At 44.6% G+C, this 25,964-nt stretch overlaps 1 protein-coding gene across 2 annotated transcripts in view; it reads right to left on the bottom strand.

Moving 5' to 3' along the window:
* Positions 1-7,541: 7,541 nt before the first annotated feature.
* Positions 7,542-25,964, bottom strand: part of LOC118964977 (multiple epidermal growth factor-like domains protein 11) — a 388,319-nt gene continuing 369,896 nt past the window's right edge. Inside the window, exons 23-26 of one of the 2 annotated variants that reach the window (XM_090223211.1) lie at positions 25,133-25,202; positions 23,059-23,112; positions 14,060-14,275; positions 10,361-10,705 (exon numbers count right to left, since the gene is read on the bottom strand). In XM_090223211.1, the coding sequence (XP_090079337.1) occupies positions 10,488-10,705; positions 14,060-14,275; positions 23,059-23,112; positions 25,133-25,202 (558 nt within the window). In that variant the 3' untranslated portion in view covers positions 10,361-10,487. Of the gene's footprint in view, positions 10,706-14,059; positions 14,276-23,058; positions 23,113-25,132; positions 25,203-25,964 lie in introns of both variants that reach the window. The other variant, XM_090223210.1, reaches the window with a different exon arrangement.

The raw sequence follows: 25,964 nt of genomic DNA, 5'->3' as shown, positions 1-25,964 counted from the left end.
ACTGGTATAGTGTGTCCATCTACTGGTATAGTGTGTCTATCCATCTACTGGTATAGTGTGTCTATCCATCTACTGGTATAGTGTGTCTGTCCATCTAGTGGTATAGTGTGTCTGTCCATCTAGTGGTATAGTGTGTCCATCTACTGGTATAGTGTGTCTGTCCATCTACTGGTATAGTGTGTCTGTCCATCTACTGGTATAGTGTGTCTGTCCATCTACTGGTATAGTGTGTCTGTCCATCTAGTGGTATAGTGTGTCCATCTAGTGGTATAGTGTGTCCATCTAGTGGTATAGTGTGTCTGTCCATCTACTGGTATAGTGTGTCTGTCCATCTAGTGGTATAGTGTGTCTGTCCATCTAGTGGTATAGTGTGTCTATCCATCTACTGGTATAGTGTGTCCATCTAGTGGTATAGTGTGTCTGTCCATCTACTGGTATAGTGTGTCTGTCCATCTACTGGTATAGTGTGTCTGTCCATCTAGTGGTATAGTGTGTCCATCTACTGGTATAGTGTGTCTGTCCATCTAGTGGTATAGTGTGTCTGTCCATCTACTGGTATAGTGTGTCTGTCCATCTAGTGGTATAGTGTGTCCATCTACTGGTATAGTGTGTCTGTCCATCTACTGGTATAGTGTGTCTGTCCATCTACTGGTATAGTGTGTCTGTCCATCTAGTGGTATAGTGTGTCCATCTACTGGTATAGTGTGTCTGTCCATCTACTGGTATAGTGTGTCCATCTACTGGTATAGTGTGTCTGTCCATCTACTGGTATAGTGTGTCTGTCCATCTAGTGGTATAGTGTGTCTGTCCATCTAGTGGTATAGTGTGTCCATCTAGTGGTATAGTGTGTCCATCTAGTGGTATAGTGTGTCTGTCCATCTACTGGTATAGTGTGTCTGTCCATCTAGTGGTATAGTGTGTCTGTCCATCTAGTGGTATAGTGTGTCTGTCCATCTAGTGGTATAGTGTGTCCATCTACTGGTATAGTGTGTCCATCTACTGGTATAGTGTGTCTGTCCATCTACTGGTATAGTGTGTCTGTCCATCTAGTGGTATAGTGTGTCCATCTAGTGGTATAGTGTGTCTGTCCATCTACTGGTATAGTGTGTCCATCTACTGGTATAGTGTGTCCATCTACTGGTATAGTGTGTCTGTCCATTTACTGGTATAGTGTGTCTGTCCATCTACTGGTATAGTGTGTCCATCTACTGGTATAGTGTGTCTGTCCATCTACTGGTATAGTGTGTCTGTCCATCTACTGGTATAGTGTGTCTGTCCATCTACTGGTATAGTGTGTCTGTCCATCTACTGGTATAGTGTGTCTGTCCATCTACTGGTATAGTGTGTCCATCTACTGGTATAGTGTGTCCATCTACTGGTATAGTGTGTCCATCTACTGGTATAGTGTGTCCATCTAGTGGTATAGTGTGTCTGTCCATCTACTGGTATAGTGTGTCTGTCCATCTACTGGTATAGTGTGTCTGTCCATCTACTGGTATAGTGTGTCTGTCCATCTAGTGGTATAGTGTGTCTGTCCATCTACTGGTATAGTGTGTCTGTCCATCTACTGGTATAGTGTGTCTATCCATCTACTGGTATAGTGTGTCCATCTACTGGTATAGTGTGTCTGTCCATCTAGTGGTATAGTGTGTCTGTCCATTTACTGGTATAGTGTGGCTGTCCATTTACTGGTATAGTGTGTCTGTCCATCTACTGGTATAGTGTGTCCATCTACTGGTATAGTGTGTCTGTCCATCTACTGGTATAGTGTGTCTGTCCATCTACTGGTATAGTGTGTCCATCTACTGGTATAGTGTGTCTGTCCATCTAGTGGTATAGTGTGTCCATCTAGTGGTATAGTGTGTCTGTCCATCTACTGGTATAGTGTGTCCATCTACTGGTATAGTGTGTCCATCTACTGGTATAGTGTGTCTGTCCATCTACTGGTATAGTGTGTCTGTCCATTTACTGGTATAGTGTGTCTGTCCATCTACTGGTATAGTGTGTCCATCTACTGGTATAGTGTGTCTGTCCATCTACTGGTATAGTGTGTCTGTCCATCTACTGGTATAGTGTGTCTGTCCATCTACTGGTATAGTGTGTCTGTCCATCTACTGGTATAGTGTGTCTGTCCATCTACTGGTATAGTGTGTCTGTCCATCTACTGGTATAGTGTGTCCATCTACTGGTATAGTGTGTCTGTCCATCTACTGGTATAGTCTGTCCATCTAGTGGTATAGTGTGTCTGTCCATCTACTGGTATAGTGTGTCTGTCCATCTACTGGTATAGTGTGTCCATCTACTGGTATAGTGTGTCTGTCCATCTACTGGTATAGTGTGTCTGTCCATTTACTGGTATAGTGTGTCCATCTACTGGTATAGTGTGTCTATCCATCTACTGGTATAGTGTGTCTGTCCATTTACTGGTATAGTGTGTCCATCTACTGGTATAGTCTGTCCATCTAGTGGTATAGTGTGTCTGTCCATCTACTGGTATAGTGTGTCTGTCCATCTACTGGTATAGTGTGTCCATCTACTGGTATAGTGTGTCTGTCCATCTACTGGTATAGTGTGTCTGTCCATTTACTGGTATAGTGTGTCCATCTACTGGTATAGTGTGTCTGTCCATCTAGTGGTATAGTGTGTCCATCTACTGGTATAGTGTGTCTGTCCATCTACTGGTATAGTGTGTCTGTCCATCTAGTGGTATAGTCTGTCCATCTAGTGGTATAGTGTGTCCATCTAGTGGTATAGTGTGTCTGTCCATCTACTGGTATAGTGTGTCCATCTACTGGTATAGTGTGTCTGTCCATCTACTGGTATAGTGTGTCTGTCCATTTACTGGTATAGTGTGTCTGTCCATCTACTGGTATAGTGTGTCTGTCCATCTACTGGTATAGTGTGTCTGTCCATCTACTGGTATAGTGTGTCTGTCCATCTACTGGTATAGTGTGTCTGTCCATCTACTGGTATAGTGTGTCTGTCCATCTACTGGTATAGTGTGTCTGTCCATCTACTGGTATAGTGTGTCAATCTAGTGGTATAGTGTGTCTGTCCATCTAGTGGTATAGTGTGTCTGTCCATCTACTGGTATAGTGTGTCTGTCCATCTACTGGTATAGTGTGTCTGTCCATCTAGTGGTATAGTGTGTCCATCTACTGGTATAGTGTGTCTGTCCATCTAGTGGTATAGTGTGTCCATCTAGTGGTATAGTGTGTCCATCTACTGGTATAGTGTGTCCATCTAGTGGTATAGTGTGTCTGTCCATCTACTGGTATAGTGTGTCTGTCCATCTACTGGTATAGTGTGTCTGTCCATCTACTGGTATAGTGTGTCTGTCCATCTACTGGTATAGTGTGTCCATCTACTGGTATAGTCTGTCCATCTACTGGTATAGTGTGTCTGTCCATCTACTGGTATAGTGTGTCTATCCATCTACTGGTATAGTGTGTCTGTCCATCTAGTGGTATAGTGTGTCCATCTACTGGTATAGTGTGTCTGTCCATCTAGTGGTATAGTGTGTCCATCTAGTGGTATAGTGTGTCTGTCCATCTACTGGTATAGTGTGTCCATCTACTGGTATAGTGTGTCCATCTACTGGTATAGTGTGTCTGTCCATTTACTGGTATAGTGTGTCTGTCCATCTACTGGTATAGTGTGTCTGTCCATCTACTGGTATAGTGTGTCTGTCCATCTAGTGGTATAGTGTGTCCATCTAGTGGTATAGTCTGTCCATCTACTGGTATAGTGTGGCCATCTACTGGTATAGTGTGTCTATCCATCTACTGGTATAGTGTGTCTGTCCATCTACTGGTATAGTGTTTCTGTCCATTTACTGGTATAGTGTGTCCATCTAGTGGTATAGTGTGTCTGTCCATCTAGTGGTATAGTGTGTCCATCTACTGGTATAGTGTGTCCATCTAGTGGTATAGTGTGTCTGTCCATCTACTGGTATAGTGTGTCTGTCCATCTAGTGGTATAGTGTGTCTGTCCATCTAGTGGTATAGTGTGTCTGTCCATCTAGTGGTATAGTGTGTCTATCCATCTACTGGTATAGTGTGTCTGTCCATCTACTGGTATAGTGTGTCTATCCATCTACTGGTATAGTGTGTCTATCCATCTACTGGTATAGTGTGTCCATCTAGTGGTATAGTGTGTCCATCTACTGGTATAGTGTGTCCATCTAGTGGTATAGTGTGTCTGTCCATCTAGTGGTATAGTGTGTCCATCTAGTGGTATAGTGTGTCCATCTACTGTTATAGTGTGTCCATCTACTGGTATAGTGTGTCCATCTACTGGTATAGTGTGTCTGTCCATCTAGTGGTATAGTGTGTCCATCTACTGGTATAGTGTGTCTGTCCATCTAGTGGTATAGTGTGTCCATCTACTGGTATAGTGTGTCTGTCCATCTAGTGGTATAGTGTGTCTATCCATCTACTGGTATAGTGTGTCTATCCATCTACTGGTATAGTGTGTCCATCTAGTGGTATAGTGTGTCTGTCCATCTACTGGTATAGTGTGTCTGTCCATTTACTGGTATAGTGTGTCCATCTACTGGTATAGTGTGTCTATCCATCTAGTGGTATAGTGTGTCCATCTACTGGTATAGTGTGTCTGTCCATCTACTGGTATAGTGTGTCTGTCCATCTACTGGTATAGTGTGTCTGTCCATCTAGTGGTATAGTGTGTCCATCTACTGGTATAGTGTGTCCATCTAGTGGTATAGTGTGTCCATCTACTGGTATAGTGTGTCTGTCCATCTACTGGTATAGTGTGTCTGTCCATCTACTGGTATAGTGTGTCTGTCCATCTACTGGTATAGTGTGTCCATCTACTGGTATAGTGTGGCCATCTACTGGTATAGTGTGGCCATCTTAGAATGCATCAGCTTTATTTTCTCCAAGTCTTCAGGGACAATATTGATCCAAAGACCACATCTGAAGTGAATCTGACTTCTAGTCCAGGAGAAGAAGATGTTGTATTATTATATAAAAGGTCAGCGTTACAAAGTTAATAGTTTCCTTTATTTCTTAAAGATCTCAATGCCAAACTTAACATGGTTCATCACGGTAATGACCCTAAAACATGTTTCCTGATTGATCAATAACTCAGCCATCTCTCAACCAATCCCTTAGTCAAACCAAGTTGATACCATACATACACAATGTCTTATTTGGTCTTATGGTTCATGAGAAAAACTTTTTTTTTTTCTTCGAAAGTTTTCCAAGATGGAGAAAAATCCTCATGGGTCCTTGAGGCAAATGTGTTTAGCAGGAGTAAAAACACCTACATACAAAGTTTCAAGTCTCTAGGGGAAACGGGGCGACGCATATCAGGGTTCGAAGTGAGACTTCTTGTAACAGCGCCACCTACAGGCCAGTCTGTGCCATTCTTTCACCAAGTCACTCATGGGCTCTAGTGTCTTGTGTGCCAAATTAGAACACAAATAGTTACCAATCTATTGAGTTATTTGACCATGTCAAGACACCAACAATGTGTATACAGTAAAGAACAATACGTTTGACAGCCAACGATCTATTTTGGTTGACCCTGAAGGATTACAATTGATTATGGGGGTCTTCTAAAGATCCCCACCCTTTATTATGTTGTTATTAGTTTGCTTACGTGCCATTGTACTTATGCTCATTGTATAGCTGAATATTGAGGTCTCTGTCTGTGTCTAGCTCTCTGCCAAAACCCGCAGCCCGGCGTCTGTGAGAGAAGTTGAGAATAGGGGACTGAGGGTGACAGCGAGACACAGAGAAGACAGCGTCTGTTTTTCTCTGAAACAAGGGCAGATTTTGTATACCGCTGAGACAGGTTCTCAGAAACTTTGTGTTTAGAATAACTGGGTCTTTAAGCTGCACATGCAGGGTTTTGGACATAGGAGGTCACACCATAAGGTGGAGTTCACACCATAAGGTGGAGGTCACACCATAAGGTGGAGTTCACACCATAAGGTGGAGGTCACACCATAAGGTGGAGGTCACACCATAAGGTGGAGTTCACACCATAAGGTGGAGGTCACATCATAAGGTGGAGGTCACACCATAAGGTGGAGGTCACACCATAAGGTGGAGGTCACACCATAAGGTGGAGGTCACATCATAAGGTGGAGGTCACACCATAAGGTGGAGGTCACATCATAAGGAGAGGTCACACCATAAGGTGGAGGTCACACCATAAGGTGGAGGTCACACCATAAGGTGGAGGTCACACCATAAGGTGGAGGTCACATCATAAGGTGGAGGTCACACCATAAGGTGGAGGTCACACCATAAGGTGGAGGTCACACCATAAGGTGGAGGTCACATCATAAGGTGGAGGTCACACCATAAGGTGGAGGTCACATCATAAGGTGGAGGTCACACCATAAGGTGGAGGTCACATCATAAGGAGAGGTCACACCATAAGGTGGAGGTCACACCATAAGGTGGAGGTCACACCATAAGGTGGAGACACACCATAAGGTGGAGGTCTGACCATAAGGTGGAGGTCACATCATAAGGTGGAGGTCACACCATAAGGTGGAGGTCACATCATAAGGAGAGGTCACACCATAAGGTGGAGGTCACATCATAAGGTGGAGGTCACACCATAAGGTGGAGACACACCATAAGGTGGAGGTCACACCATAAGGTGGAGGTCACACCATAAGGTAGAGGTCACACCACAAGGTGGAGGTCACACCACAAGGTGGAGACACACCATAAGGTGGAGATCATACCATAAGGTGGAGGTCACACCATAAGGTGGAGATCACACCATAAGGTGGAGGTCACACCGTAAGGTCGAGGTCTGACCGACCATAAGGTGGAGATCATACCATAAGGTGGAGGTCACACCATAAGGTGGAGGTCACACCACAAGGTGGAGACACACCATAAGGTGGAGATCATACCATAAGGTGGAGGTCACACCATAAGGTGGAGATCACACCATAAGGTAGAGGTCACACCACAAGGTGGAGGTCACACCACAAGGTGGAGACACACCATAAGGTGGAGATCATACCATAAGGTGGAGGTCACACCATAAGGTGGAGATCACACCATAAGGTGGAGGTCACACCGTAAGGTCGAGGTCTGACCGACCATAAGGTGGAGGTCACATCATAAGGTGGAGGTCACATCATAAGGTGGAGCTCTGACCATAAGGTTTGATCTCGGGTATATAAGATCCTGTCGTTCTTTTGTTTGGGGCAGAACTCAGGAGAGACATCAGTTGTATGTGTGATGTTTGATCTTTGACTTCTGTCTACAGCTGTAATTTGATCAAAATTGTTATTATTTATAAGTGCACGTTTTGAGTGTTCCTTATTTGTTAAGTAAAAAACAGAGCCCAGAAAAGTGGAACCAACAACCCAGGTGAGCAGTAAGTCACAGTAGAGACAACTCTTATCCAGAGCAACTAGGGTTATGTGCACTGCTCAATATTTTTTAACCTAATCAGTTCGGGATTCGAACCAGCGACCTTCCCGGTTACTGGTCCGCTAGGCTACATGCCTCCCCCAGACAAGACAACACTCCCCTCTAGCCCTGAGCTATGGCATCTTTATTGAAGTTGAAAACACAAGAGGAACAGGTCAATGCAGCGTTGGGTACTACTAGGTTACAACAGACTGTGGCAATACTAGAATATGTTCCAAATGGCACCCTAGTCTTTTAGTAGTGAACCACTTTTGACCAGTGCTCTGGTGCAACTATGAAGGGAATAGGGTGCGAGTTGGGACGTACCTCTTATCCGTTATGAGGAGAAATATCAACTAACAAACTAACAAAGCCATGAGGAGAGAAATAATACTGTCAATACTGTCTTGTGTATGATTGTCCTGTTACTCATGTTGGGCCCAATTCAGACATGGATATGTTGTCTTAAAGTCCATGTTAAGTGTTTACTTACCTCAGGTCTGAATCGGGCCTGTTATAAACATGTCATTGTTATTGGTTGAATTGGTGAAATATCCATGTAGAGACAGAGATCAACGTAATAGTTCTGTCATTATCACATTGGATTGTGTCACAGGGTGTAAGTATACTATATATAATCATTACAGCGTTACTATAACTTAAAATGGTGCTACATTTGGAAATGGGACTTCTGAATCTCCAGGGAACATTTTGGCAGCATAACTACTTCTTAAACAGTTGTCTGTTTCCTTCGTGTCTCTGCATATTCCTGTAAAGCAGTTCAACTAGGACTCATTCCCATGGTCAAAACGGCCAGTGGGTAAATATGGGTAAAGTCTATGAAATAACAGTTTGTTTGTACCAAATAGTTTAACAATGACATTCGGGGGTATTCTCTGTATACTACTATACTTATAGATTCATGCACATTTACCAGCATTACACAACATAAAGTCACTAACACTACTGTAAAACGCCAACATTAAATTCCTTAACTTTATATACAATAAATACAAAAAGATAACTTTTCCCGAAAGAGAAAATATAGACCCGTTAAAGGATCATAAAAATATAAACATGAAATCAGCAAAGATGTGTCAAAATGAGTTGTAGAAGATAAGCGTTATTTTTTTTTATAGATATATATATTTTTTATACAGTATATAACCATGGGTCGTATTCATTAGTGCACACCGTTGAAAAAACGTTTTGCAAATGGAAAAAACGAAAAGGTAGTGCCTCCCTGTTTCAGTCCGTTGTCTTCTTTCAAAGACGTCGGTGCCCGATTAATACAATCCTGGTTTGTCTGGGAACTGTCATCGTCTCTTCTCCTTCATCTGCAGTTATATGAGTGTTAGCTGTGTTGCTGGCGATATCAATATACAATAGAACAGGGAATCCAAGCCCAGTCTGTCCCCATTCAGGTCCTGTAATGACTGTCTCTTATTACATCTCCAGTCCACTGCCTGATAGAAAGGCAGATCTAATGCCATTTTGATGATGCTCCAAGCTGGTCTCATCTGAGACAGTTGTTGGTTTCTCTTCCTCTAGGGACAGCCTGTTTGGTTCCTGGTGGTTTTGTCCTCCTCTCGGGACAGCCTGGTTGGTTCCTGGTGGTTTTGTCCTCCTCTAGTGGCAGCCTGGTTGGTTTCTGGTGGTTTTGTCCTCCTCTAGGGACAGCCTGATGGTTCCTGGTGGTTTTGTCCTCCTCTAGGGACAGCCTGTTTGGTTCCTGGTGGTTTTGTCCTCCTCTAGGGACAGCCTGGTTGGTTTCTGGTGGTTTTGTCCTCCTCTAGGGGCAGCCTAGTTGGTTCCTGGTGGGTTTGTCCTCCTCTAGGGACAGCCTGGTTGGTTCCTGGTGGTTTTGTCCTCCTCTAGGGACAGCCTGGTTGGTTCCTGGTGGTTTTGTCCTCCTCTAGGGGCAGCCTGGTTGGTTCCTGGTGGGTTTGTCCTGCTCTAGGGACAGCCTAGTTGGTTCCTGGTGGGTTTGTCCTCCTCTAGGGACAGCCTGGTTGGTTCTCTGGTCACCCAATCCAGGCATGGAATAGAATCATTGAGCCAGGCATGACTTTATATCGGTCCATGATATTTTGTGTTCATGACTCCACTGGTCTGTTTCATAGTGTGTGTGTGTGCGTGTGTCTGTCCTTCCTTCATTTCCTAGGATGTGTGTGTGTGTCCTTCCTTCCTTTCCTAGGATGTGTGTGTGTGTGTCCTTCCTTCCTTCCCTAGGATGTGTGTGTGTGTCCTTCCTTCCTTCCCTAGGATGTGTGTGTGTGTCCTTCTTTCCTTCCCTAGGATGTGTGTGTGTGTCCTTCCTTCCTTTCCTAGGATGTGTGTGTGTGTCCTTCCTTCCTTTCCTAGGATGTGTGTGTGTGTGTGTGTGTGTATGCGTCTGTCCTTCCTTCCTTTCCTAGGATGTGTGTGTCCTCCACCGAGCCAGAGTGTAAACAAAGAGGGTACCACACATCTCCTGTAGTTATATGACTTCCCAGTGTCTTCCTCAGACACTTCACATAGCTGTAATATATTACACGTTCAGTATGCTTTACACAGCAGTGAGTCCACACGTTAGTGAGTCCACACGGTAGTGAGTCCACACGGTAGTGAGTCCACACAGCAGTGAGTCCACACGTTAGTGAGTCCACACGGTAGTGAGTCCACACAGCAGTGAGTCCACACGTTAGTGAGTCCACACAGCAGTGAGTCCACACGTTAGTGAGTCCACACGTTAGTGAGTCCACACAGCAGTGAGTCCACACGGTAGTGAGTCCACACAGCAGTGAGTCCACACGGTAGTGAGTCCACACGGTAGTGAGTCCACACGGTAGTGAGTCCACACGGTAGTGAGTCCACACGGTAGTGAGTCCACACAGCAGTGAGTCCACACAGCAGTGAGTCCACACAGAGCTTCTGTTGGTATATCATCTCGTATGTCCACTAACATTGATGTTGCACTGGTACTTTGTCTCTATAGTCACATTACAGTCTTTATCCGCAACCCCAGGTGGAGCAGACCGTGCCCCAACAGTACGTCATAGGTCTGAGGTCGCGGCCCAGCGTTCGGGAGTGGTCTGTCTATAGCAGGGAGCTGGTAGGGCTGCCGGGCAAGGGTGGGCTGTGGCTCTGGTGGCTGTGCTCCTGGCTGTGTGTAGGGCTGTAGCTCTGGCTGTGTCTCAGGGGCAGCAGGTCGTAGTGGCTGGGGATGTGGCTGTTCCTGGGGAGGTCGTACGGGTTCTGAGGGTACGTGGGAACCACCACACCGTTACAGCCCTGGAGAACACTCACCTTGGGTTCTAAAGGGGGGATGGAGGGATAGAGATAGGGGGATGGAGGGATAGAGATAGGGGGGTGGAGGGATAGAGATAGAGGGATGGAGGGATAGAGATAGGGGGATGGAGGGATAGGGGGATGGAGGGATAGAGATAGGGGATGGAGGGATATAGATAGGGGGATGGAGGGATAGAGATAGGGGGATGGAGGGATAGAGATAGGGGGATGGAGGGATAGAGATAGGGGGATGGAGGGATAGAGATAGGGGGATGGAGGGATAGAGATAGGGGGATGGAGGGATATAGATAGAGGGATGGAGGGATAGAGATAGGGGATGGAGGGATAGAGATAGGGGATGGAGGGATAGGGGGATGGAGGGATAGAGATAGGGGATGGAGGGATAGAGATAGGGGGATGGAGGGATAGAGATAGAGGGATGGAGGGATAGAGATAGGGGGATGGAGGGATAGGGGGATGGAGGGATAGAGATAGGGGATGGAGGGATATAGATAGGGGGATGGAGGGATAGAGATAGGGGGATGGAGGGATAGAGATAGGGGGATGGAGGGATAGAGATAGGGGGATGGAGGGATAGAGATAGGGGGATGGAGGGATAGAGATAGGGGATGGAGGGATAGAGATAGGGGGATGGAGGGATATAGATAGGGGGATGTAAGGATAGAGATAGGGGGGTGGAGGGATATAGATAGGGGGATGGAGGGATAGAGATAGGGGGATGGAGGGATATAGATAGGGGGATGGAGGGATATAGATAGGGGATGGAGGGATATAGATAGGGGGATGGAGGGATAGAGATAGGTGGATGGAGGGATAGAGATAGGGGGATGGAGGGATAGAGATAGGTGGATGGAGGGATAGAGATAGGGGGATGGAGGGATAGAGATAGGGGGATGAGGGATAGAGATAGAGGGATGGAGGGATAGAGATAGAGGGAGGGATATAGATAGGGGGAAGGAGGGATGGAGGGATATAGATAGGGGGATAGAGATAGGGGGATGGAGGGATAGAGATAGGGGGATGGAGTGATAGAGATAGAGGGATGGAGGGATAGAGATAGAGGGATGGAGGGATAGAGATAGGGGGATGGAGGGATAGAGATAGGGGGATGGAGGGATAGAGATAGGGGGATGGAGGGATATAGATACGGGGATGGAGGGATGGATATAGGCGGATAGAGGGATATAGGGGGATGGAGGGATGGATATAGGGGGATGGAGGGATATAGATAGGGGGATGGAGGGATATAGATAGAGGGATGGAGGGATATAGATAGGGGGATGGAGGGATAGAGATAGGGGGATGGAGGGATAGAGATAGAGGGATGGAGGGATATAGATAGGGGGATGGAGGGATATAGATGGAGGGATATAGATAGGGGGATGGAGGGAGAAGAGAGAAAGAGAGGCTTGAACTTTTCTGACTAATCAAAGTGATCATTCAAACACTTCATACAAGTACCCTCCACAATAACCCCCTCAGACAGAGAGAGAGAGAACAGACAGACAACAAAATAACCCTAACCCTAACCCTCCACAATAACCCCCTCAGACAGAGAGAGAGAGAACAGACAGACAACAGACAAAGACAACAGACAGAGACAACAGACTGAAACAACAGACATAGACAACAGACTGATAACCAGTCAGTTACACAGAAAAACAAATTCCTCATGAGCTCATCTTCTCCAGAATTAAGGGGATGTCGATGACCCTACATCCCCCGTAACTCACCCACATCATAGACGTTCTTGCTGAAGGTGTGTGTTGTGGTGGTGGTGACTATAGCAGAGGAGCAGTAGGACATCTACATTACTATATATCTATAACTCACCCAGTAGGACATCTACATGACTATATATCTATAACTCACCCAGTAGGACATCTACATTACTATATATCTATAACTCACCCAGTAGGACATCTACATTACTATATATCTATAACTCACCCAGTAGGACATCTACATAACTATATATCTATAACTCACCCAGTAGGACATCTACATTACTATATATCTATAACTCACCCAGTAGGACATCTACATAACTATATATCTATAACTCACCCAGTAGGACATCTACATAACTATATATCTATAACTCACCCAGTAGGACATCTACATTACTATATATCTATAACTCACCCAGTAGGACATCTACATTACTATATATCTATAACTCACCCAGTAGGACATCTACATTACTATATATCTATAACTCACCCAGTAGGACATCTACATTACTATATATCTATAACTCACCCAGTAGGACATCTACATAACTATATATCTATAACTCACCCAGTAGGACATCTACATTACTATATATCTATAACTCACCCAGTAGGACATCTACATTACTATATATCTATAACTCACCCAGTAGGACATCTACATTACTATATATCTATAACTCACCCAGTAGGACATCTACATTACTATATATCTATAACTCACCCAGTAGGACATCTACATAACTATATATCTATAACTCACCCAGTAGGACATCTACATTACTATATATCTATAACTCACCCAGTAGGACATCTACATTACTATATATCTATAACTCACCCAGTAGGACATCTACATAACTATATATCTATAACTCACCCAGTAGGACATCTACATAACTATATATCTATAACTCACCCAGTAGGACATCTACATTACTATATATCTATAACTCACCCAGTAGGACATCTACATAACTATATATCTATAACTCACCCAGTAGGACATCTACATAACTATATATCTATAACTCACCCAGTAGGACATCTACATTACTATATATCTATAACTCACCCAGTAGGACATCTACATTACTATATATCTATAACTCACCCAGTAGGACATCTACATTACTATATATCTATAACTCACCCAGTAGGACATCTACATTACTATATATCTATAACTCACCCAGTAGGACATCTACATGACTATATATCTATAACTCACCCAGTAGGACATCTACATTACTATATATCTATAACTCACCCAGTAGGACATCTACATTACTATATATCTATAACTCACCCACGTCATAGACGTTCTTGCTGGTGGTGTGTGTTGTGGTGGTGATGACTATAGCAGAGGAGCAGTAGGACATCTACATTACTATATATCTATAACTCACCCAGTAGGACATCTACATTACTATATATCTATAACTCACCCAGTAGGACATCTACATTACTATATATCTATAACTCACCCACGTCATAGACGTTCTTGCTGGTGGTGTGTGTTGTGGTGGTGATGACTATAGCAGAGGAGCAGTAGGACATCTACATGACTATATATCTATAACTCACCCAGTAGGACATCTACATAACTATATATCTATAACTCACCCACGTCATAGACGTTCTTGCTGGAGGTGTGTGTGGCGGCGGTGGTGGTGACTATAGCAGAAGAGCAGTAGGACATGTCGTGGTGGACAGGACTCTTCATCTCTACATAGCTGCTCTCTGTGTGTTTACAGGCCACGGCCTGCGGGTCATTGATGGTGGCGTAGGGGTTCTCACTGTTCAGAGAGCAGGTGCTGGACAGGGAACTCTTCATGTAGTCTGACAAAGGCAAAGGACACACTGAGAAGCAGGAAGACAGGAACACTTTTTTTTAACCAAGGTGAAGGTATCTGTTAGCGAATGATTCTGATATCAGCAATGACATTGTCAGCCTTTCAATGCATTCGCCAAATCAACATTGGGAGACGAATACAACATGAGATTACAATTCTACCCCAGGAGGTAAGACAGGTGAAAACTCTTATCCACTGACAACCTGTAGATAAACAATTAAAAACAGAGTACAGGGTAAATCACACAGGACACAACATTCACACTATTAGTAACATATCACAGTATAAAGCATTTACATCCAAAAGTAGTGAGTTTGTTTATGGGGTGTTGTGTTAGTTAGAGACTGGAGGAGAGGAGGAGAGGACCAGAGAGGACTGTGTTAGGTAGAGACTGGAGGAGAGGACCAGAGAGGAGTGTGTGAGACCATCACGAGGAAGGAACACACACAGAGGAGGAGATCACAGGCGTGCCCTGTGGAGAGAGAGAGACACAGAGGTCAAAACACACACATCAGTTCATACACATCAGTTTATACACAAACCAGAGTATGTGAGCGGTGGTGAGTGGTCTTTAATCCCGCTCATTGCTTACAGAGCGGTGGTGAGGGGTCTGAAATCCCTCTCACTGCTTACAGAGCGGTGTTGAGTGGTCTGAAATCCAGCTCACTGCTTACAGAGCGGTGTTGAGTGGTCTGAAATCCAGCTCACTGCTTACAGAGCGGTGGTGAGGGGTCTGAAATCCCGCTCACTGCTTACAGAGCGGTGGTGAGGGGTCTGAAATCCCGCTCACTGCTTACAGAGCGGTGTTGAGTGGTCTGAAATCCAGCTCACTGCTTACAGAGCGGTGTTGAGTGGTCTGAAATCCAGCTCACTGTTTACAGAGCGGTGGTGAGGGGTCTGAAATCCCGCTCACTGCTTACAGAGCGGTGGTGAGGGGTCTGAAATCCCGCTCACTGCTTACAGAGCGGTGGTGAGGGGTCTGAAATCCCGCTCACTGCTTACAGAGCGGTGGTGAGGGGTCTGAAATCCCGCTCACTGCTTACAGAGCGGTGGTGAGGGGTCTGAAATCCCGCTCACTGCTTACAGAGCGGTGCAATGCTCCGGCGCTCCACGCTCTTTCCAACCGCTCTGCTAAAAACCTCGCTCACAGGAAGAAGAAAAATACTAGCCGCTCCAAATTCCCTCCATTCTTAAAATCACCATTTAACCAACACCCATCTATTGTTGTGACTTCCTGGACCTACCATTTAACCAACACTCATCTATTGTTGTGACTTCCTGGACATACCATTTAACCAACACTCATCTATTGTTGTGACTTCCTGGACATACCATTTAACCAACACCCATCTATTGTTGTGACTTCCTGGACATACCATTTAACCAACACTCATCTATTGTTGTGACTTCCTGAACCTACCATTTAACCAACACCCATCTATTGTTGTGACTTCCTGAACCTACCATTTAACCAACACCCATCTATTGTTGTGACTTCCTGGACATACCATTTAACCAACACCCATCTATTGTTGTGACTTCCTGAACCTACCATTTAACCAACACCCATCTATTGTTGTGACTTCCTGAACCTACCATTTAACCAACACTCATCTATTGTTGTGACTTCCTGAACCTACCATTTAACCAACACCCATCTATTGTTGTGACTTCCTGAACCTACCATTTAACCAACACCCATCTATTGTTGTGACTTCCTGAACCTACCATTTAACCAACACCCATTTATTGTTGTGACTTCCTGAACCTACCATTTAACCAACACCCATCTATTGTTGTGACTACCTGAACCTACCATTTAACCAACACCCATCTATTGTTGTGACTTCCTGAACCTACCATTTAACCAACACCCATCTATTGTTGTGACTTCCTGGACATACCATTTAACCAACACCCATCTATTGTTGTGACTTCCTGAACCTACCATTTAACCAACACCCATCTATTGTTGTGACTTCCTGAACCTACCATTTAACCAACACCCATCTATTGTTGTGACTTCCTGGACCTACCATTTAACCAACACCCATCTATTGTTGTGACTTCCTGAACCTACCATTTAACCAACACCCATCTATTGTTGTGACTTCCTGAACCTACCATTTAACCAACACCCATTGATTGTTGTGACTGCCTGGACATACCATTTAACCAACACCCATTGATTGTTGTGACTGCCTGGACATACCATTTAACCAAAACCCATTGATTGTTGTGACTGCCTGGACATACCATTTAACCAACACCCATCTATTGTTGTGACTTCCTGAACCTACCATTTAACCAACACCCATCTATTGTTGTGACTTCCTGGACCTACCATTTAACCAACACCCATCTATTGTTGTGACTTCCTGGACCTACCATTTAACCAACACTCATCTATTGTTGTGACTTCCTGGACCTACCATTTAACCTACACCCATCTATTGTTGTGACTACCTGGACCTACCATTTAACCAACACCCATCTATTGTTGTGACTGCCTGGACCTACCATTTAACCAACACCCATCTATTGTTGTGACTGCCTGGACCTACCATTTAACCAACACCCATCTATTGTTGTGACTGCCTGGACCTACCATTTAACCAACACCCATCTATTGTTGTGACTTCCTGAACCTACCATTTAACCAACACCCATCTATTGTTGTGACTGCCTGGACCTACCATTTAACCAACACCCATCTATTGTTGTGACTTCCTGAACCTACCATTTAACCAACACCCATCTATTGTTGTGACTTCCTGAACCTACCATTTAACCAACACCCATCTATTGTTGTGACTTCCTGAACCTACCATTTAACCAACACCCATCTATTGTTGTGACTACCTGGACCTACCATTTAACCAACACTCATCTATTGTTGTGACTTCCTGGACCTACCATTTAACCTACACCCATCTATTGTTGTGACTACCTGGACCTACCATTTAACCTACACCCATCTATTGTTGTGACTACCTGGACCTACCATTTAACCAACACCCATCTATTGTTGTGACTTCCTGGACCTACCATTTAACCAACACCCATCTATTGTTGTGACTTCCTGGACCTACCATTTAACCAACACCCATCTATTGTTGTGACTTCCTGAACCTACCATTTAACCAACACCCATCTATTGTTGTGACTTCCTGGACCTACCATTTAACCAAAACCCATTGATTGTTGTGACTGCCTGGACATACCATTTAACCAAAACCCATTGATTGTTGTGACTGCCTGGACATACCATTTAACCAACACCCATCTATTGTTGTGACTTCCTGGACATACCATTTAACCAACACCCATCTATTGTTGTGACTTCCTGAACCTACCATTTAACCAACACCCATCTATTGTTGTGACTTCCTGGACCTACCATTTAACCAACACCCATCTATTGTTGTGACTTCCTGGACCTACCATTTAACCAACACTCATCTATTGTTGTGACTGCCTGGACCTACCATTTAACCAACACCCATCTATTGTTGTGACTGCCTGGACCTACCATTTAACCAACACCCATCTATTGTTGTGACTGCCTGGACCTACCATTTAACCAACACCCATCTATTGTTGTGACTTCCTGAACCTACCATTTAACCAACACCCATCTATTGTTGTGACTTCCTGGACCTACCATTTAACCAACACTCATCTATTGTTGTGACTTCCTGGACCTACCATTTAACCTACACCCATCTATTGTTGTGACTACCTGGACCTACCATTTAACCAACACCCATCTATTGTTGTGACTTCCTGGACCTACCATTTAACCAACACCCATCTATTGTTGTGACTTCCTGGACCTACCATTTAACCAACACTCATCTATTGTTGTGACTTCCTGGACCTACCATTTAACCTACACCCATCTATTGTTGTGACTACCTGGACCTACCATTTAACCAACACCCATCTATTGTTGTGACTTCCTGGACCTACCATTTAACCAACACCCATCTATTGTTGTGATTACAGCTGCAAGTCTCTTGGGGTAGGTCTCTATAAGTTTGGCACATCTAGCTACTGGGATTGTTGCCCATTCTTCAAGGCAAAACTGCTCCAGCTCCTTCAAGTTGGATGGGTTCCGCTGGTGCACAGCAATCTTTAAGTCATACAACAGATTCTCAATTGGATTGAGGTCTGGGCTTTGACTAGGCCATTCCAAGACATTTAAATGTTTCCCCTTAAACCACTCGAGTGTTGCTTTAGCAGTATGCTTAGGGTCATTGTCCTGCTGGAAGGTGAACCTCCGTCCCAGTCTCAAATCTCTGGAAGACTGAAACAGGTTTCCCTCAAGAATTTCCCTGTATTTAGCACCATCAGTCAGTCCTTCAATTCTGACCAGTTTCCCAGTCCCTGCCAATGAAAAACATCCACACAGCATGATGCTGCCACCACCATGCTTCACTGTGGGGATAGTGTTCTCGGGGTGATGAGAGTTGTTGGGTTTGCACCAAACATAGCGTTTTCCTTGATGGCCAAAAAGCTAAATTCTAGTCTCATCTGACCAGAGTACCTTCTTCCATATGTTTTGGGAGTCTCTCACTTTAGCTGAACACCAAACATGTTTGCTTATTTTTTTCTTTAAGCAATGGCTTTTTTCTGGCCACTCTTCCGTAAAGTCCAGCTCTGTGGAGTGTACGGCTTAAAGTGGTCCTATGCACAGATACTCCAATCTCCGCTGTGGAGCTTTGCAGCTCCTTCAGGGTTATCTTTGGTCTCTCTGTTGCCTCTCTGATTAATGCCCTCCTTGCCTGGTTCATGAGTTTTGGTGGGCGGCCCAGGTTTGTTGTGGGGTTTCATAGCAGAGGGGGTGAATACTGTATGCACGCACCACTTTTCAGTTTTTTTATTTTCTTGACATTTTTCAACAAGTACATTTTTTCATTTGACTATTTTGTGTTTGTCCATTACATGAACTCCAAATAAAAATATATTTAAATTACAGGTTGTAATGCAACAACATAGGAAAAATGCCAAGGGGGATTCTTGCTTTTGCAAGGCACTGTAGGCAGCAGCCTCTCTGAGTTAGTGATTGCTGTTTAGCAGCCTGAAGACCTTGAGATAGAAGCTGTTCTTCAGTCTCTCCGTCCCAGCTTTGATGCACCTGTACCGACCTCGCCTTCTGGATGGTAGCGGTGTGAACAGGAAGTGGCTCGGGTGGTTGTTGTCCTTGATGATCTTTTTGGCCTTCCTATGATATTGGGTGCTATAGGTGTCCTGGAGGGCAGGTAGTTATCCCCCGGTGATGTGTTGTGCAGACCGAACCACCCTCTGGAGAGCCTTGCGGTTGAGGGTGGTGCAGTTGCCGTACCAGGCGGTGATACAGCCCGACAGGATGCTCTCAATTGTGCATCTGTAAAACTTTGGGAGGGTTTTAGGTGACAAGCCACATTTCTTAAGCTTCCTGAGGTTGAAGATGTGCTGTTGCTCCTTCTTCACCACGCTGTCTGTGTGGGTGGACCATTTCAGTTTGTCCACGATGTGTATGCCGAGGAACTTACAACTTTCCACCTTCTCCACTACTGTCCCTTTGATGTGGATAGGGGGGTGCTCCCTCTGCTGTTTCCTGAAGTCCACGATCATCTCCTTTGTTTTGTTGACGTTGGGTGAGAGGTTATTTTCCTAGCACAACACCCCCAGGGCCCTAACCTCATCCCTGTAGGCTGTCTCGTCATTGTTGGTAATCAAACCACACTCCCTCTCTTCTTTAGTTGTGGACACTACATCACCACACTCCCTCTCTTCTTTAGTAGTGGACACTACATCACCACACTACATCACCACACTCCCTCTCTTCTTTAGTAGTGGACACTACATCACCACACTACATCACCACACTCCCTCTCTTCTTTAGTAGTGGACACTGCATCACCACACTACATCACCACACTCCCTCTCTTCTTTAGTAGTGGACACTGCATCACCACACTCCCTCTCTTCTTTAGTTGTGGACACTACATCACCATACTCCCTCTCTTCTTTAGTAGTGGACACTACATCACCACACTCCCTCTCTCCTTTAGTTGTGGACACTATATCACCACACTCCCTCTCTTCTTTAGTAGTGGACACTACATCACCACACTCCCTCTCTTCTTTAGTAGTGGACACTATATCACCACACTCCCTCTCTTCTTTAGTTGTGGACACTACATCACCACACTACATCACCATACTCCCTCTCTTCTTTAGTAGTGGACACTACATCACCACACTCCCTCTCTCCTTTAGTTGTGGACACTATATCACCACACTCCCTCTCTTCTTTAGTAGTGGACACTACATCACCACACTCCCTCTCTTCTTTAGTAGTGGACACTATATCACCACACTCCCTCTCTTCTTTAGTTGTGGACACTACATCACCACACTACATCACCACACTCCCTCTCTTCTTTAGTTGTGGACACTACATCACCACACTCCCTCTCTTCTTTAGTTGTGGACACTATATCACCACACTACATCACCACACTACATCACCACACTCCCTCTCTTCTTTAGTTGTGGACACTACATCACCACACTCCCTCTCTTCTTTAGTTGTGGACACTACATCACCACACTCCATCACCACACTCCCTCTCTTCTTTAGTTGTGGACACTACATCACCACACTACATCACCACACTCCCTCTCTTCTTTAGTAGTGGACACTACATCACCACACTACATCACCACACTCCCTCTCTTCTTTAGTAGTGGACACTGCATCACCACACTACATCACCACACTCCCTCTCTTCTTTAGTAGTGGACACTGCATCACCACACTCCCTCTCTTCTTTAGTTGTGGACACTACATCACCACACTCCCTCTCTTCTTTAGTAGTGGACACTACATCACCACACTCCCTCTCTCCTTTAGTTGTGGACACTATATCACCACACTCCCTCTCTTCTTTAGTAGTGGACACTACATCACCACACTCCCTCTCTTCTTTAGTAGTGGACACTATATCACCACACTCCCTCTCTTCTTTAGTTGTGGACACTACATCACCACACTCCCTCTCTTCTTTAGTAGTGGACACTACATCACCACACTCCCTCTCTCCTTTAGTTGTGGACACTATATCACCACACTCCCTCTCTTCTTTAGTAGTGGACACTACATCACCACACTCCCTCTCTTCTTTAGTAGTGGACACTACATCACCACACTCCCTCTCTCCTTTAGTTGTGGACACTATATCACCACACTCCCTCTCTTCTTTAGTAGTGGACACTACATCACCACACTCCCTCTCTTCTTTAGTAGTGGACACTACATCACCACACTCCCTCTCTCCTTTAGTTGTGGACACTATATCACCACACTCCCTCTCTTCTTTAGTAGTGGACACTACATCACCACACTCCCTCTCTTCTTTAGTTGTGGACACTACATCACCACACTACATCACCATACTCCCTCTCTTCTTTAGTTGTGGACACTACATCACCACACTCCCTCTCTTCTTTAGTTGTGGACACGACATCACCACACTCCCTCTCTTCTTTAGTTGTGGACACTATATCACCACACTACATCACCACACTACATCACCACACTCCCTCTCTTCTTTAGTTGTGGACACTACATCACCACACTCCCTCTCTTCTTTAGTTGTGGACACTACATCACCACACTCCATCACCACACTCCCTCTCTTCTTTAGTTGTGGACACTACATCACCACACTCCATCACCACACTCCCTCTCTTCTTTAGTTGTGGACACTACATCACCACACTCCCTCTCTTCTTTAGTAGTGGACACTACATCACCACACTACATCACCACACTACATCACCACACTCCCTCTCTTCTTTAGTTGTGGACACTACATCATCACACTCCCTCTCTTCTTTAGTAGTGGACACTACATCACTACACTACATCACCACACTCCCTCTCTTCTTTAGTTGTGGACACTACATCACCACACTCCCTCTCTTCTTTAGTTGTGGACACTGCATCACCACACTACATCACCACACTCCCTCTCTTCGTTAGTAGTGGACACTACATCACCACACTCCCTCTCTTCTTTAGTTGTGGACACTACATCACCACACTCCCTCTCTTCGTTAGTAGTGGACACTACATCACCACACTCCCTCTCTTCGTTAGTAGTGGACACTACATCACCACACTCCCTCTCTTCTTTAGTTGTGGACACTACATCACCACACTACATCACCACACTACATCACCATACTCCCTCTCTTCTTTAGTTGTGGACACTACATCACCACACTCCCTCTCTTCTTTAGTAGTGGACACTACATCACCACACTCCCTCTCTTGCTCTTGGTCCTCATCCTTGTAAGTCACCTTGATTTAACACCTGGGTGTTTTATCAGTTTCTTTATGAAAATATTTAGTGAACTCCATGACAGTAGCTAAAGCAAGGGGCTATAGCAGCACACAAGTAGACTATACAAATGCATGCTGGGACAGGCATGCCCTGAGCTCATGAAGAGAGCGCTGCTGGAGAGGTACTGGAGCGAAACTGGAGCGGGCGAGAAGGCCGGCGTTCCAGCCTTTGGGAAACTCGCTCCGCGCTCCAGTCAAATTGAGCACGTTCCACTCCTCGCTCCACTCACATACTCTGACACAAACACACACACAGCACACATGCAGTCACACACTACAGTGCAGGAAAGTCTTTGGGTAACACAGACCAACCACTCTGTTTATATGAGATGGTCTTCTTCATAAGGACATAGTGGAGTCTCATACTCTACCTCTGTAGTACTGTTCATGGTAGGAGCTGTAGCGTCTGTCTACATGGTACACACCTACAGAGATGTTAAAGGGACAGATTAAGAGTCTGTCTACACGGTACACACCTACAGAGATGTTAAAGAGACAGATTAAGAGTCTGTCTATACGGTAAACACCTACAGAGATGTTAAAGGGACAGATTAACTATGTTTAACTATATGGCCATCTATACAGAAGGTGTTCCTAATGTTTTGAACAGTCAGTGTATCTATAGAGCAGGTGTTCCTAATGTTTTGAACAGTCAGTGTATATGGCCATCTATACAGAAGGTGTTCCTAATGTTATGAACAGTCAGTGTTTTTGGCCATCTATACAGAATGTGTTCCTAATGTTTTGAACAGTCAGTGTATCTATACAGCAGGTGTTCCTAATGTTTTGATACAGCAGGTGTTTCTAATGTTTTGAACAGTCAGTGTATCTATACAGAAGGTGTTCCTAATGTTTTGAACAGTCAGTGTATATGGCCATCTATACAGCAGGTGTTCCTATCTATACAGCAGGTGTTCCTAAAGTTTTGAACAGTCAGTGTATCTATACAGCAGGTGTTCCTAATGTTTTGAACAGTCAGTGTATATGGCCATCTATACAGAAGGTGTTCCTAATGTTATGAACAGTCAGTGTATATGGCCATCTATACAGAAGGTGTTCCTAATGTTATGAACAGTCAGTGTTTTTGGCCATCTATACAGAAGGTTGTCCTAATGTTTTGAACAGTCAGTGTATCTATACAGCAGGTGTTCTTAATGTTTTGAACAGTCAGTGTATATGGCCATCTATACAGCAGGTGTTCCTATCTATACAGCAGGTGTTCCTAAAGTTTTGAACAGTCAGTGTATCTATACAGCAGGTGTTCCTAATGTTTTGAACAGTCAGTGTATCTATACAGCAGGTGTTCCTAATGTTTTGAACAGTCAGTGTATATGGCCATCTATACAGAAGGTGTTCCTAAAGTTTTGTTAACTTCTTGGTGACAGGGGGCATGGCCATCTATACAGCATGAAATACATGCCCAAATTCAACTGCCTGCTATTCATCCCCAGAAGATAAGATATTAATATTATTAGTAGATTTGGATATAAAACACTAAAACGGTTTGAATCATGTCTGTGAGTATAACACAACTTATTTAGCAGGCGAAACCCCGAGGACAAACCATTCCGATTTTTTTTTTTAGGTCACTCCCTTTTCAATGGGTTTCATTGGGAATCCAGATTTCTAAGGGACCTTCTTGCAGTTCCTATCGCTTCCACTGGATGTCAACAGTCGTTAGAAATTGGTTGAGGTTTTTCCTTTGTGTAATGAAGAAGTACGGCCATCTTGAACGAGGCGTTAGATAGAGGCGCGTGACCAGAAAGCTAGCTACTGTTTGTTTTCCTCCTGTATTGAACACAGATCATCCCGTCTTCAATTTGATCAATTATGTACATTAAAAAATACCTAAAGTTGTATTACAAAAGTAGTTTGAAATGTTTTGGCAAAGTTTACAGGTAACTTTTGAGATATTTTGTAGTCACGTTGCGCAAGTTGGAACCGGTGTTTTTCTGGATCAAACTCGCCAAATAAATGGACATTTTGGATATATATGGACGGAATTAATCGAACAAAAGGACCATTTGTGATGTTTATGGGACATTTTGGAGTGCCAACAAAAGAAGCTCGTCAAAGGTAAGGCAAGAATTCTATTTTTATTTCTGCGTTTTGTGTCGCGCCTGCAAAGTTGAAATATGCTTTTCTCTCTTTGTTCACTATGGTGCTATCCTCAGATAATGGCATCGTTTGCTTTCGCCGAAAAGCCTTTTTGAACTCTGACATGTTGGCTGGATTAACAACAAGTGTAGCTTTAATTTGCTCTCTTGCATGTGTGATTAAATGAACGTTTGATTTTTATAGTAATTTATTTGAATTTGGCGCTCTGCATTTCCTCTGGCTTTTGGCCAGGTGGGACGCTACCGTCCCACATATCCCAGAGAGGTTAAACAATCCCAAATCAACTTGTATTTACAATGATTTTTATAAGGGAGTCATCAGACATACCCAGTTCATCGAGGTTATAGTAGGCTGTCCACTCTGGAGCACTATTCCTGTTTAACCTCTTGTCCTTCACCTGGGAAGGAAACACAGACAGACTGAGGACCCCAGCAAGAGTAGCTGCTACACACAGACAGACTGAGGGCCCCAGCAAGAGTAGCTGCTACACACAGACAGACTGAGGACCACAGGAAGAGTAGCTGCTACACACAGACAGACTGAGGACCACAGGAAGAGTAGCTGCTGCACGTGGAACAGCTAATGAGGACCACAGGAAGAGTAGCTGCTACACGTGGAACAGCTGATGAGGACCACAGGAAGAGTAGCTGCTACACGTGGAACAGCTAATGAGGACCACAGGAAGAGTAGCTGCTACACGTGGAACAGCTAATGAGGACCACAGGAAGAGTAGCTGCTACACGTGGAACAGCTAATGAGGACCACAGGAAGAGTAGCTGCTACACGTGGAAAAGCTAATGAGGACCACAAGAAGAGTAGCTGCTACACGTGGAACAGCTAATGAGGACCACAGGAAGAGTAGCTGCTACACGTGGAACAGCTAATGAGGACCACAGGAAGAGTAGCTGCTACACGTGGAACAGCTAATGAGGACACCAGGAAGAGTAGCTGCTACACGTGGACCAGCTAATGAGGACCACAGGAAGAGTAGCTGCTACACGTGGAACATCTGATGAGGACCACAGAAAGAGTAGCTGCTACACGTGGAACAGCTAATGAGGACCACAGGAAGAGTAGCTGCTACACGTGGAACAGCTAATGAGGACCACAGGAAGAGTAGCTACTACACGTGGAACAGCTAATGAGGACCACAGGAAGA

Source organism: Oncorhynchus mykiss, chromosome 26, assembly GCF_057628025.1.
Source record: "Oncorhynchus mykiss isolate SJ-2025 chromosome 26, ASM5762802v1, whole genome shotgun sequence".
Taxonomy (NCBI): domain Eukaryota; kingdom Metazoa; phylum Chordata; class Actinopteri; order Salmoniformes; family Salmonidae; genus Oncorhynchus; species Oncorhynchus mykiss.
The sequence above is the reverse complement of the archived record's forward strand: the minus strand, read 5'-3'. Positions and strand labels throughout refer to the sequence as shown.